The sequence below is a fragment of the Elephas maximus genome, chromosome 11, assembly GCF_024166365.1.
Source record: "Elephas maximus indicus isolate mEleMax1 chromosome 11, mEleMax1 primary haplotype, whole genome shotgun sequence".
NCBI lineage: Eukaryota > Metazoa > Chordata > Mammalia > Proboscidea > Elephantidae > Elephas > Elephas maximus.
Window position 1 is genome coordinate 114,978,705 of NC_064829.1, and position 14,767 is coordinate 114,993,471.

Sequence of the window (14,767 nt, forward strand, 5' to 3'; positions counted from 1 at the left end):
TGGGAGTTAGGGGCTGGGATGGAATTTGTCCCTGGCCACTGAGAAAAAAGATATTTCAAGATGATTACCTATAATGAGAAGAAAGGTAGCAGAGGGAAGACGAAGGTGGAGGATAAGACAGGCCCCACCCTGTCCTGGTTCTCCCTGTGGGGCACTTTGCTGAGCCAGTAGAAGTGCAGCCAAGATGGTTGTTGTTTGTTCACTCCCTGAAATCCAGCATGGCCACCATTGTGATTTCTCTACCTTCCTTAAAGGCAAAGAAAGAATTGGACTTAAGGAATGGGGATAGGGTGAGAACTATCATGGGGGGGGGAGGGGGAGGGTTAAGGTGATGAAAGGGAATCTGGAATATTTATGTTTAATAAAAAAAAAGTCAAAGGAATTAATGTGTCTTAGGGATTCTCCCAGCATTATTCCCCTCCATCAAGGAGGTAGTCCATCACACCTGCCCCAAGGCCCTTCCTTTATCCCAACCTATGAGGGTGCTATGGAGCCATGGTATCACAGTGGTTAAGAGCTATGGCTGCTAACCAAAAGGTCAGCAGTTTGAATTCATCAGCTCCTCCTTGGAAACCCTGTGAGGCAGTTCTATTCCACTCCATGGCAACAGGTTTGGTTTTGGTTTTTTCTGAGGGTGCTGTAGAAGCAAAGCAGTACCTTGCTACCTGTTTAGCCCTCTAGGCTCTCTTAACATGCATCTACAGACACACACACATACATAGAAACACATGTGTGGGCATGAACCTGCAGACAGAAGCACAGATGCAGATACACAACAGGACTGCCCCAGTTGGCCTGGGGAAGACAGAATTCTACACTCATCTGAGGAGACAAAGCAGCGAGCCCTAGGATGGGAAGAGATGCTAGAAAGGGTTGGAAAATTGAAACTCCCTGGTCCTTAGAACAAAGGCAGGGTGGGAGTGGGGAGGCTTGCCCTGAGGCACTGCCCCCTTGATGAGTAAGGTGCTGGGGGCCTGGACTTGAAGGGCCTGGGGGCTTTTGTCCAGGAGTGTTTGAGCTAGGAGGGAGTTAAAAGGTCCAGAGACCTGGGACCTTTGGGAAGCAGGGCAGGAGGCCTGGACACCTGGCTCTGAGGGAGAAGGGATTGGAGACTTAGTATCTGGCTCTGAGGGAGAAAGGGCCTAATGCCGCGACTCCTGGATCTGAAGGAGGAGAGGGCTGGCTCTCAACTGTTGTGTTCTCGATTGGGGAAATTCTGGAGGCCTGCATTCCTCAAGAGAGGGATTGGGGACGGTCCCCAACGCTGGCATTCCTGAAGGCGGACCAAGCAGACAGCGGGTATCTGGGTCTCAGGGAGGAAAGAGCTGGGGTGAGGAATCCTGGGTCCTGAGGGAGGACCCAAAATCCACAGCTGCGGAGCCCCCGACCCAGACTCCGGCCCGGCTGGCCCTTGCGCGGGGCGTGGCGCCCGGACTCTCTTGGGGGCGGGGGCCTGCGCAGGCCCCCTCCCCGGGTTTGCGCGCTGCCCCGCGCTGCGCAGAGCTGCCACTCCATTGTCCCGGCCAGGAAGGCGGGGCCGGGCGGGGCGGGGCCAGCGGCGCCGGCGCAGCCTGGGGGCGGCGGGAGGAGGAGGCGGCCGCGGTGGCGCTGGGAGCTCCTGTCACCGCTGGGGCCGGGCCGGGCCGGGCCGGGCGGGAGCGCAGGGGACGTGCGGGAGCCAGGGCCGGGACATGGGGCCTGTCAGCCCCGCCGCTCGCGGTCTGGGCCGCCGCTGGGGCCCGCCGCCGCTGCCGCTGTCGCTGCCACTATTGCTGCTGCTTCTGCGCGCGCAGCTCGCCGCCGGGAGCCTGGCTGGTGCGAGCCCCGGCGCGGCCGAGGTGAGGCCGGGCCAGGTCCGGGGGCGGGGGGGGGGGGCGGCACCGGGCTTCCGGACCCCGACAAGGGCATGTCCTGGGCAGAAGGTGCGGCCTTTCCGGCCAGGTTGGCGGCCCCCAGCAGCTCCAGGCGTTCAGGAACCATCGACCCAGGGGCCAGGCCCCAGCTCGCCGTTTATCTGACGTCCCAGCCCCCGCCCCTAGACACAAGAAATGGCTTTTCCAGAGTCCCTGGGCCCAGAAATCCACCCCCCGCCCCAGGCCTCTTCCACCTAGGAGACTCGGCCCAAGCCCCTTCCACCTGAGCATAGGACCCGCCGTGCAGAAAGGCGCCAGGATCCAAGAATCCAGGCACCTCACAGCCTCTGGGCCCATATGTGAGCCCCCCGCAACCTCCCAGGGCCCAGGACAGGACCCAAGATGTAGCTTCCCATCCCTCAAGGACTTAGTGTCCAGGCCTGCAAGGCCCTGAAGCCCGGCCTTGTCGTCGTTGCACCCCGGAATGGGAGCGTGAGCCTGGGATGGAGGCAGGAGGGGCCAGAACGCCTGGGTTCTGGCCTCCTCCCCTGCGATCCACGTTTAACCCCTTCGGACTCCTACGGGGCTGTATGGGGTGGGGGCGGAGCCTGTCTCCGCGGCAACAAGGCAGCTAGAATCCCGGGGGAGCCGGGTCGCCATAGCAACGGGAGAGCTGGCGCTCCCCTGCCCTGCTGAAGCTGTTTCCCGGGGAACGGTGTCTCCACGGAGGCGGATGCGCGGTGCTTGGGGGAGGGAGCTGCTGCTGGGGGTCTCAACATCTGGGTTCTGGGGAGCGAAGAGCCGGGAGACTACATGTCAACAGCTCCCGGACCCTCAGTGACCCCGCTGCTCCCACCCCCAGGCCCCGGGGTCAGCCCAGGTGGCTGGGCTATGCGGGCGCCCAACACTTCACCGGGACCTGCGCACCGGCCGCTGGGAGCCGGACCCCCAACGCTCGCGACGCTGTCTCCGGGACCCACAGCGTGTGCTGGAGTACTGCAGACAGGTGGGCGGGACCTACTGGGAGGGGCGTAGTGAGCAGGGTGGCCCAATGGAAGCTGGTTTGTACAAAAGGCGTGCCCAGAGCGTGGTGGGATCTAAGGAGGCAGGGGAAGGCAGGGGGCGCGGCCAAGGAAGAGACCAGGCTAGGATAGGGTAAGACCTCTTTGGAGAAACTAGGTTAAGAAAGGGGGAGATTCGTGCAATCTGGTGCCGGGGTCGGGGGCTCTTAACAAAGGTAAGCTTGGCCAAAGGAGTGGCCGGGCTAAGACAGAAAGAGATGTTATGGACCGGCAAGATGGACAAAGGTGGGTCCCAATGAGGGAGTGGGTAGCTAGGAGGCGCGGCTGTGAAAAATGTGTCCTAACACGAAGAGAGGGGACACTTACAGAGAGACCAAACAGGGAGCGGGGCTTAGAGAAGGGTGGGACCTATGGGGAGATGGGCCAGATAAGGTGGTAACCAGAAGAGAGGTGGGGCTCAGAGCCACTGAATTCATGGTAGCAGGGTGAGAGGAGCCTAGCCAATGGAGAGGTCGAGCTAAGACCTAGAGGGACCTTCTTAAAGAAACTGAACCGGCAAAGGGGCGGGGCCTAAAATGGGGGGGGGGGACTTGGGGAGGAGGAGCTAAGTCACTAGGAGGCGTGGCAAAAGGGCAGACGGGGCTTAGATATTTAAAGCCGGTTCTACAGACTAGCAGAACCTAGGGAGCAAAGGTCCTCATGAACACTAACCTAAAACACCTAACCGGTTGCCTTCGAGTGGATTCCGACCTATAGCGACCCTACTGGACAGAGTAGAACTGCCCCACAGGATTTCCAAGGAGTGGCTGGTGGATACCAACGGCTGACCTTTTGGTTAACTGCTGAGTTCCTAACCACTGCGCCACCGGGGCCTTGAAAAGGGACATGGCCAGAGGAGAGGCGCAGCTGACAGGGGCCAGGCAGCAGGTTGATCTTTCACATCGGTGCTCCTAGATGTACCCGGAGCTGCAGATTGTGCGTGTGGAGCAGGCGACGCAGGCCATCCCCATGGAGCGCTGGTGCGGGGGTGCTCGGGGCGGCCGCTGTGCCCAACCTCACCATCAGGTTGTGCCCTTCCGCTGCCTGCGTGAGTCACTGGCTGGGGGAGGGAAACCGAGGTAGGGGGTCTTGGAAGGGCAAGGTTCTGGACCCCTGCCTCAGGCCCACTTTAGAGGGCTAGGTGCCTGGGTCCGAAGTGGGTCAGAGAAGCCTGAGGATAAAATATCAGTATACTGGGGCGGGGGATGGGGCTGGAGGCTGGGGGAAGGTCTCACTGTGGTGCTCCCCATTCCCAGGGGATGAATTCGTGAGCGAGGCCCTGCTGGTGCCGGAAGGTTGCCGGTTCTTGCACCAGGAGCGGATGGACCAGTGCGAAAGTTCCACTCGGAGGCATCAGGAGGCGCAGGAGGTCAGGATCCTGGCCTTCTTACCCCCACCCCCCCAGAACCCAGGAATCCAGACCTCCTAACTCCTCCCCCATCAGAACGAAGACCCTGGGCTCCCATTCCCCTTCTCCCTCAGAACCCAAGAGTCCGGTCCAGCTCTCTCTTCCCTCTGGATCCAGTAGTCCAGGCCCAGTCATGCCAGTCCTAGCCACTTTTTCTGCCAGAATAAGGAATCCAGGCCTCCAGCCCTCTACATCCCCAGTCCCAGAAGCCTGAGCCCCCTGCCTCCTCTTCTCACCAGGACCTAGGAATTCCATCCCCCAGCCCCTTCCTCCAGAGCCAGAAGTCCAGGCCCCCCGGTACCCCTTCCTACCCCACAACTCTGGCGTCTGGGGCCACTCTTCCCACAGGCCTGCAGCTCCCAGGGCCTCATCCTGCATGGCTCCGGCATGCTTTTGCCCTGTGGTGTGGATCGGTTCCGGGGTGTGGAGTATGTGTGCTGCCCCCCTCTGGCGACCCCTGACCCATCTAGGACAGCAGTTGGGTGAGTGGGAGGGAGCCCCCCACCTCTATCCCAAGGCTCCTGGGGCAGGAATGGGATCCTGGAGGCCGGGCCCAGGTTCTCACTGCCTCAGGCCTTCTCCTGCTCCCTCAGTGACCCCTCCACCCGGTCCTGGCCCCTGGGGGGCAGAGCACAGGGGGGTGAGGACGAGGAAGATGAAGAATCCTTCCTACAGCCAGTAGACGATTACTTTGTGGAGCCCCCACGGGGTCAAGATGAAGAAGAGGAAGAAAGAATCCCCCTCCCAAACTCCCATACCCCCGCAGAGGTCAGCAAAGGTGAGGCACGCTCTACACCCCTGGCTGCCTCCACCCTGGGGTGAAGATGGTTTGAGGGGTCTTGGTGTAGTGACGCTTTTGGGAGAGACCAGTGGGGGAGGAGCTGTTTGGATGCAATGGAAGGGATGGGTCTTGCTTTGGAGAAAGTAGAGGTGGAAGGGCTGGCCTGTGAAGAATGCAAAGATACAAGGTGTGGTTTGGGGTGCCTGGAAGTGGAGGGACCATTTGGTAGGTCCTAAGTGTCATTTTGGGAAAGCTTGAAGGATGGTATAGTAGATTGCCAAGACTTGCAAGAACAGACCCGATTCAGAACTACATCGCCCATGATGCCAGGCAGAGGCTATTGGTCAATGGGGTACATGATGGTCTCCAGTGCACTCTCCAGGTAGGAGAGGTGACACGGAGGTAGGCCACAGGCTGACTCCCTGATCCCTGGCCTCACAGTGACTCCCACCCCGAGGCCCACAGATGGTGTGGACGTGTACTTTGGCATGCCCGGGGAAATCAGTGAGCATGAGGGATTTCTGCGGGCCAAGATGGACCTGGAGGAGCGTAGGATGCGTCAGATCAATGAGGTGATAACACTGGGGGCCCCAGGACTCCATGGAGCTGCCTAAATCCCAGGAAACCTCAGGGGCCCATGGAGACAACCTCCAAGGGCTCTCCAGGCTCCTATCAATCCCTGGTCCTCAACACCACCCTCTAAGATCACCACAGTTCCTTGATTCTCCTAGAATCCCATTGGGATGCCACGAGATTCTATGGTAACTCTGGTCACTCTTCCTTTTTAAAATTATTCTGGGCCTTCCTTCTCAAAACCCAAAGAGCCAATGAGACTTAAGGCACTGGGACCTCCAGGGTCCTGAGGAGTGGTTGGGGGACTCACCAGGTGGAACAGGGCCCTGAAACTTCTCCTCTGCCCCAGGTGATGCGTGAGTGGGCCATGGCAGACAACCAGTCCAAGAACCTGCCTAAAGCAGACAGACAGGCCCTGAACGAGGTAGGACAATCTCCAGCAGGTCCTACTTATTCACCTCCACCACTTGGGGTGCACCTCTCTTAGCCTCTTGCAGGCCATGGCCCACCTCATTCAGTTCCATGCCTTCCTGCTTTATCTGGGCCTCTCCTGGCCCTGCTCCTACGTTTGGTTGTACCCCTCTTGGCTTGTTTCTGACCGGACATTGCTGTCCTCTTCAGATTGACCATGTTTTGGCCCATCTTGACTTGATCGTTACTTCTGAGGGCGGGCTCTAGAGTCCTTTCTCAAGGCAGGCCCACTGCAGATTTAGCCAGGTCCTTCTCAGACTCTCTTTGATGCCTTTTAGGCCCCACCTCTCTGTCCCACCCCTTTCTCCTCACTTTTACTCAGTCCCTCCTCAGAGGCCTAATCTCCTCATGGCCTAACCTCTCTCAGCCTCACTGTGTGGGGTAGGTTTGTCCCACTGCTCAGGTTTGCCTGCATTCCCTGCCTCTCCGTCCCAGTCTCATTGAGGCACAGCCTATCTCCAGTCTGGCCCTGCCCAGGCCAGCACCCTATCGTCCCTTTATGACTAGGTCCATTTCACCTTTGCACTGGCCAATTCTACCTCCAGATTATTCCCACCCAATGCGGTTGACATCCTCAGATTGACTCACTGTAGGCCTAGCCCTGTCCCCACTCTACCTGGCCCTGTAGTCTCCCTCCCTTCCAGTCATTCTTCTTGGATCTAGTGCCACCCCCAAGCTGGCCCTGCCCAGACCTAGACCCAATGCACCCCACCCCACCTAGCCCTATAGCTCTGCCCTCTCCAGAATTCCTTGACCCAGGTTTTCACCCATCTTCTCCTCTCCTGACCCCGTACCCACCCCTTCGCCAGCACTTCCAGTCTATTCTGCAGACCCTGGAGGAACAAGTGTCCAGCGAGCGACAGCGCCTGGTGGAGACTCACACCGCCCGAGTCATTGCTCTTATCAATGACCAGCGCCGGGCTGCCCTGGAAGGTTTCCTCGCAGCGCTGCAGGGCGACCCGCCTCAGGTGTGGGGACCATGAGGGCAGAGGGCAGAGGGTGAGACGGGCTGGGATGGGCGTAGGCAACCTTACCACTTCCACAGGCAGAGCGTGTCCTGGTGGCCCTGCGGCGCTATCTGCGTGCAGAGCAGAAGGAGCAAAGGCACACATTGCGACACTACCAGCATGTAGCTGCTGTGGATCCCGAGAAGGCCCAGCAGATGCGTTTCCAGGTACCCAGATTCTTCCATCTCCTAAATGTCCAGCTGTCCCTCAGACCCCAGTCCCTTGGACCCAATCCCTCAGACTCTTCGGTCCTTCAGGCTCTCTTCCTGTCACTTGGACCTCCTTCCTATCCCTAGGCCCCACTTTCTATTCCTGAAACCCCCTTTTTGTGCCTCAAGACCCTTTCCAGTCCTTCACTCTACTTCTTGTCCCTTGGATCCCTACTTTCTGACTCCAAGACACTGCTCCCATTCCGGTGCCTTTAACCCCCTTCCTGTCCCTTGGATTCCTACTTCCAGTCCCAAAACCACCTTCCTGTGCCTTGAACCCTATTCCCATCCTTCAACCCTCCTTCTTTCCCTCTAGCCCCACTAGGGAGAACCCTTGTTCTGTGCCCTCAGATCCTAATTCCTATTCAACGGGTGTTCTTTTCTTGTCCGTGAATACTCCATTCTGTATTCTTGAACTCCAAGTCTTGCCCTTGAACCACATCACTTTTTTGTGAACCTCCAATCCCACTTCCTGTCCCTGAAACCCTCTCCTGTGCCTCCAATCCCATTTTCTTTTCCTCAGACCCTACTTCCTGCCCTTTCTACCCCACTGACCTCCACTTTCTGTCTTCTATATTGTATGCCCCATCCTATTCTCACCTTGTCTCCTGTGCTCCACTTTTCCTAGTGACCACTTCTTTTGCTTCTACCTTACTTCTTCCCCAAGCCTCTCACTTTCTGTCTTCTGTATGTCTTTTGCTTTTCTTTGTGTCCTCTTTCAGTTTCCTTCCTTCTGTGACCCAATTCCTGACCTTTGGACCCTACTACTTCCTGTCCATTGTATGTGCTACTTTTCCTTGGGCCCCACTGACCTTCCTTCTTGCTGCCTCAGTTTCCCCATCTCCACTTCTCAGTTCATCTTTCATACCCACTCTCCCACAGGTGCAGACACACCTTCAAGTGATTGAGGAAAGGATGAATCAAAGCCTGGGCCTGCTAGACCAGAACCCCCACCTGGCTCAGGAGCTTCGGCCCCAGATTCGTGCGTGTCACTATTCCCTGACCCCATTCCAAATCCTTGGGGGCAGATCCTGACCCCCAACTTTTAACCCTCCCATTTCAGGTATCTATTCCTTTGTAACAAACCACCCGCAAAATTAGCAGCTTAAATCAACAACCATTTTCTTTGCTCATGATTCTTCAGTCTGGTCTGGGTTCAGCTGGGCGGTTCTTCTGCTGGCCTTGCCAGTAATCAAGCATGCAGCCTCATTCAGCTAGTGGATCAGCTGGGGGCTGGAATCCCGGCACAGGTGGGCTTCTCTCTGTCTCCAAGTGGGCCCATGGCCTCTCTTCTCCATGGAGCCTCTCCTCATGGACTTTCCAGCAGGGTAGCTTGACTCCTTACAAGGTGGCTCAGGCTCTCCAAAGCACAAAATTGGAAGCTGCCAGATCTTAAGGCTTGGCCCCACATTCTATTAGTTAAAGCAGGTTGCAAATCCAGTCCAAAACCAAGGAGAGGAGCCTATACAAGAGCATCAGTGCCAGAAAGTGCGGCCTACCACAGCCCCCAGATCTATTGTGATTTTTACTGGATTTCTCACAGCTAACCCCAATTTTCCTGCTCTTTTAGGAGGTCGTTCTCTTGAAACTTCAGCCTCCTTCTTCCCTGCCAGGGGTGTCTCCATCCAGCTCCCCACTTGCCCAGCTACACCTGTGGCTACTCCACACCGGGCTCACTGGTGCCTGCTGCCTACGTCACCTCCCACTCCATTGTTAACCCACTGCTGTCAGTCGATTCCCACTCAGAGCCACCCTGTAGGACAGAGTGCAACTGCCCCGTAGGGTTTCCAAGTAGCCTCTGATAGGTTTGAACTGCCAACGTTTTGGTCAGCAGCCAAGCTCTTAACCACCATGCCACCAGCCATATTCTTAGGGTGCCATATTGTTAGGGTACTTCACCCAGTTGTGTCTTGTGGAGTGTCCATGCTCACCACCTTAGTCACCTTTCTACATGTCCCCTCAGAGGAACTCCTCCACTCTGAACACCTGGGTCCCAGCGAATTGGAAGCCCCTATCCCAGGGAGCAGCAGTGAGGACAAGGATGGGCCGCAGCCTCCGGATTCCAAGGATGGTTAGTGAGTCCAAGTATAGATAACCCAAGACTTTGGGGGAGAAGTCCCCAACCTCATTTCTAATCCCTGAAAGTCTGGGGGTATTTTAGCTACCACAATGAGCGAGAAAGTGTGGGGAGAAATATCTAAGGTTGTGGGGGAGGCTCTGTAAGACCATTGATCCTTCCTTGGTCCTCGGGAGGGCTCACACTTTCTTTTTTATGACACTTCTTCTCTTCACTGTTGTACCTGCCTTCCCTCCCCTGGCTGCCAGCAGACACCTCCATGGCCCTTCCAAAAGGTGAGTGTCTCACAGAATAGATGCCCAGCCACTAAGTCTCACTGAATCCGCAAACCCAGAATAGAAACTCATTTAAAAAAACCATTGCCATTGAGTCAATTCTGACTCATAGAGACCCTATAGGACAGAATAGAACCACCCCATAGGGCTTCCAAGGAGCACCTGGTGGAATTCAAACTGCTGACCTTTCGGTTAGCGGCCAAACGCTTAACCACTGCACCACCAGGGCTCCCCAGAGTGGAAAAGGGTCCATATATTGGGAATCCCAGACCTCCTGGGATGGAGCCTGGTGCTCCTTCTGGCCCCCTCCTCCTCAACCCTCAAAAATGAGCAAGGCCTTGGGGGGCAGGGTCCACAGAACAAGATGCTGCATCCCCTGTGAGAGAAAAGATTTCTCCTCTGGAGCAGTCTGAGCAGAAGGTAAGTTAGTCAGACCTGTGTCCTGAGGGAGGGTGGGAGAGGTGGCCTGGACTCCTGGGTCTGAGGGAAGGGGGGGCTGGGGATGTGAGCTTCAGGGTCCTAGGGAAGAAGGGGGCTGGGGCATGAGCTTCAGGGTCCTAGGGAAGAAGGGGGCTGGGGCGTGAGCTTCAGGGTCCTAGGGAAGAAGGGGGCTAGGGATGTCAGTTTCAGGGTCCTAGGGAAGAAGGGGGCTGGAGGGTGCACTCTTGGGTTCTTGAGGAGGAGGGGATCGGGGCCCAGACTCTCGGGTCCTGACACCTTCTGCTCCCCCAGGTGAATGTGTCTGTTCCAAGGGGTTTTCCTTTCCACTCATCGGAGATTCAAAGAGATGAGCTGGTAAGAAGAGGAATATGCGGGTACCTAGGGGCAGAGGTTGGAGGTCAGTGGCCAGGTTATGAGTCCTAAGGGCACAGGAAGCTGAAAGATGACCTTTGCTCCACCTCCTCTCCTTGCAGGCTCCGGCTGGGACCGGCGTGTCCCGCGAGGCTGTGTCTGGGTTGCTGATCATGGCAGCGGGTGGGGGCTCCTTGGTTGTCCTCTCCATGCTGCTGCTGCGCAGAAAGAAGCCCTATGGGGCCATCAGCCACGGAGTGGTGGAGGTGAGAGACACAGATGTGAGCTGGGAGGGTGTCCAGAGCCTGCGCAGGAATGGGCTGCGGTCCACTGGTCAGGTCCCCGTTGTCCACCAGCCCCTCCCTGCCCCTGTTCCAGGTGGACCCCATGCTGACCCTGGAGGAGCAGCAGCTCCGTGAACTCCAGCATCACGGCTATGAGAACCCCACCTACCGCTTCCTGGAGGAACGACCCTGACCTGGCCCTGTCACCCTTTCCGCTAAGCCCAGACCTTCCCACTCCCTGGAGTCCCAGAACCCCAACTTCCAGCCGGGGGGAGGGTCATGAAGAGTTCATTTCACACCCTTTTATGGGGGGGGGCTGGAAATTCTCATTTCCCTTTTTATCCCTAAGAAATCCCTGCGTATCCCCAGCCACCTCCCTGCTTGGGACCTTTTCACTTTAATTTATTTTGTAAGTTAATTTATGGTTCCTTAAGGTGACCACCACCTTGGCCCTAGTGTCTGTTGTTCCCTGGAATTCACCCTCCCCCCTTTCTCCCACTAACCTCCCAATAAAGTTCTTTTCCCTAGCAGGCCACCCTGTGTCTTTGTGGGGGAATCAGGGTGTAATCACAGCTCTAGGTACTGGTGTCCATTCCTGCCCAGGCCTCCTTCACCTTTTTAAGCTGGATGAGGGATCTTCCAATCTGGGCGGGGCCTGCGGGATGGCCTGGGCAGGCGGGCAGGAGGCGGAACTCAGAGATCTTGGATCCCCAACCGACGCCAACCAGGAGCTTTCCGCGGTGCTGAATGAGCCGCTCCTGTTAGGTATCTGTCCGCTGGTTCCCAGGGTGAGACCTGAGAAGGCTGGCCTCTGGCAAGTTTTCCTTGCCCTCTACCGCACCCTCACACACAGCATTCACCCCCGACATTCAAGCCCGATGAGAGACAGGAATCTCAAACGGCCCTTCACATTCCCAAAAGCCTTCATCGCTTCTTAGGGAGGTGAGAATCCCAGTCGCATGTCCCGGATGTGATGTTTGCAAACGCTCAGTGGAACTTACGTCCTCACCGATCCCCTTTTGTGATGTGTTGGCTTTAGCCCCCTACATATGCCTGTCCCAAAAGTGTAGTTGGAGCCCTGATGGTGGAGTGGTTAAGCGTTCGGTTGCTAACCAAAAAGGTCGGCAGTCTGAATCCACTAGCTGCTCCTTGAAGACCCTACGGCGCCTTTCTACTCTGCCCTATAGCATCGCTATGAGTCGAAATGGATTGGTAGGCAACAGGTTTGGTTTTGGTTTTTAAAATTGTAGCTAGGAGACTTAAAGGGGTTAATCTTTGTGGAAATGTTAGAACTGTGCCTGCCACTGAGAAAGTACTTGTTAAATAAATTTTAAAATAATATGGTAGAAAACGTTCGTATGACGGTCACCCTGCGCCAAGCATTGCTTTTAGTGCTTTACATGTATTGGAATATTTAATCTTCACTTCTACACCATAAGGCAGTTACTCTCTCCAGTTATAAATTAGGAAATGGAGACACAGAGAAGTTATTTCGTGTGCCCAAGGTCAACATCTAGAAGGGCCAGAGCTGGGGATTCAACCTAGGCAGCCTGGCCTTAGCATCTCTGCTCTTGGCTATCCTGCTAACCCTCTGGCTACTAATTCAAGGCTGCCCCGTGTGGTGTTCCCATGCACTGCAAACCTCTAGTTGACAACAGTCACCTCCTATATACAGTGTTGTTAGGTGCTGTCGAGTTGGTTCCAACTCACAGCAACACTGTGCACAACAGAATGAAATACTGCCTGGTCCTGCACCATCCTCACAATTGTTGCTATGTTTGAGCCCATTGTTTCAGCCACAGTGTCAATCCATCTGGTCAAAGGTCTTCCTCTTTCTCACTGATTCTCTATTTTACCAAGCATGATGTCTTTCTCCAGTGGCTGGTCCCTCCTGATGACATGTCCGAAGTCTGTGAGACATAGTCTCACCATCCTCACTTCCAAGGAACACACTCTGGCTGTACTTCTTCCAAGACATACTTGTTTGTTCTTCTGGCAGTCCATGGTGTATTCAATATTCTTCATCAACACCATAATTCAAAGGCATCAATTCTTCTGTCTTTATTCATTATCCAGCTTTCACATGCATATGAGGCAATTGAAAATACCATGGCATGGATCAGGCACACCTTAGTCTTCAAAGTGACATCTTTGCTTTTCAACACTTTCAAGAGATCTTTTGCAGCAGATTTGCCCAATAGGATGAGTCGTTTGATTTCATGACTGCTGCTTTCCTGGGCATTGATTGTGGATCCAAGTAAAATGAAACCCTTGACAGCTTTAGTCTTTTCTCTGTTTATCATGATGTCACTTACTGGTCCAGTTGTGAGGATTTTTGTTTTATGTTGAGGTGTAATCTGTACTGAGGACTATATTCTTTGACTAGATAAGGTAGATATGCATTTTTTTTACCACACCTTCTCAGCAGATGGCAGTAAAGTGCTATGTTCTGGCTTCATCAGTGTACTGCACGGTTTTCTGACAGATGACTTGTGGAAGAAGCATCTAATTCTCCCAAAGGACATAATGAGCTCACAGTGGTTTTTCATAATATGAAAATGCAAATACAGTCCACGTATATTAAATATACACCAGGTGGGTGTTAGGAGGAATGTGCCTTCATGATGCAACTTGAATATAATGTCGCAGCTTCATTAGCCAACCCAGTTTGCACTATCATTCTGATACTGGTTATAACTTCAGTTATACCAGGACCACCCTTGCGGAAATCTGTCACTAGCACCACAGGCAGAGGGAAAATCTGCTTTTGTGTGCTTTCACGACCAAGAGTGATTCAGAGACCAACAATGGGTAACGAAATCCAAGCAGGTGAGAAGGGGAATGAATGCCCATTTTGCTCATATGCTCAGGTGATAGTCCTTAATCATGCGGACATTTTAATAGCAATTCTTAGAGTAACTTTGTTTTAAAAAAAATACCGTTAGTGTTGAAATTCCAGAAGGAAAAACAATTTTGCTATTGCTCGTTTGATGCTATTGTGCCCCTAAACCATCCTTCTTTTCCCATTGAAATGCATTTTGTTAATTTTTTTAATAATGCAGATTTTCTTAGGAACATTCCATCATATTAGTGCTCTGTGTGTGTGTGTGTGTGTGGGTGTGGGTGTTGACACGTCAGGATACACATCTTACATTTCAACAGAATTTCAGATGCCATTGGTGATAAGATCTACCCCCATTTATGTTGTTGTTAGGTGCCATCGAGTCAGTTCATAGCGACCCTGTGCACAGCAGTAGGAGACATTGCCCTGTACTTTGCCGTCCTCATTATTCTATATCGTTATTTCGTATACCACCAAAAACATCCCTGTTGCCGTCAAGTCGATTCCGACTCCTAGCAGCCCTACAGGACAGAGTAGAGCTGCCCCACGGGGCTTCCAAGGAGGGGCTGGTGGGTTCGAACTGCCGACATTTCTAGTTACCAGCTGAACTCTTAACCACTAGGCCACCAGGACTGCAAACATTTTAATTGATAAGGGCCGGATGGGGAAACAAACGCAGACAGTCGGCTGTAAGAGGAATCCCAGTTAGTCCCTCCTTAGGAAAAAAAATTTTTTTTTTTTTTTAGAATCAGTGAAATGTAGCACGTACCTATGAATTCATCACTGTTGTTGTTGGGTGCCGTCAAGGCTGCTCCAAATCATAGTGACCCCGTGTACCGCAGTAAGGCTGCCCCGTCCTGCACCATCCTCACAATCACTGCTGTGCTTGAGCCTGTTGTTCCAGCCACGGTGTCAATCCATCTTCTTGAGCGTCTTCCTCTTTTCCACTGACCTTGTACTTTACCAAGCGTGATGTCCTTCTCCAGTGACTAATCCTTTCTGACAACATGTCCAAAGTATGTAAGATGCAGTCTCGCCATCCTTGCTTCTAAGGAGCATTCTGGCTGTACTTCTTCCAAGACAGGTTTGTTCGTTCTTTTGGCAGTCCATGGTATATTCAATACTCTTTGCCAA

The 14,767-nt window shown here is 54.4% G+C and overlaps 1 protein-coding gene across 3 annotated transcripts; it reads left to right on the forward strand.

The window, feature by feature from the left end:
- Positions 1-1,603: 1,603 nt before the first annotated feature.
- APLP1 (amyloid beta precursor like protein 1) lies at positions 1,604-11,318 on the forward strand. 3 transcript variants are annotated; one of them, XM_049901601.1, is made up of 17 exons: positions 1,604-1,838; positions 2,716-2,859; positions 3,830-3,962; positions 4,171-4,283; positions 4,671-4,804; positions 4,916-5,100; positions 5,545-5,675; positions 6,026-6,100; positions 6,957-7,115; positions 7,193-7,321; positions 8,246-8,345; positions 9,327-9,434; positions 9,689-9,715; positions 10,065-10,135; positions 10,448-10,510; positions 10,630-10,773; positions 10,886-11,318. In XM_049901601.1, exons 1-17 carry the CDS (start codon positions 1,692-1,694, stop codon positions 10,982-10,984), a joined length of 1,962 nt encoding a protein of 653 aa, XP_049757558.1. In that variant the 5' UTR covers positions 1,604-1,691; the 3' UTR covers positions 10,985-11,318. The 3 variants fall into 3 exon arrangements, with proteins under 3 accessions (XP_049757558.1, XP_049757559.1, XP_049757560.1); XM_049901602.1 differs by having other exon boundaries at positions 9,692-9,715; XM_049901603.1 differs by having other exon boundaries at positions 5,569-5,675.
- Positions 11,319-14,767: the final 3,449 nt, after the last annotated feature.

Excerpts from the sequence above, each read along its gene's own strand:
- APLP1 (XM_049901601.1), top strand. The coding sequence starts at position 1,692 with ATGGGGCCTGTCAGCCCCGCCGCTCGCGGTCTGGGCCGCCGCTGGGGC. Across the intron at positions 1,839-2,715 it reads CGAGCCCCGGCGCGGCCGAG|GCCCCGGGGTCAGCCCAGGT; the intron begins GTGAGGCCGGGC and ends TCCCACCCCCAG. Across the intron at positions 4,805-4,915 it reads CCATCTAGGACAGCAGTTGG|TGACCCCTCCACCCGGTCCT; the intron begins GTGAGTGGGAGG and ends CTGCTCCCTCAG.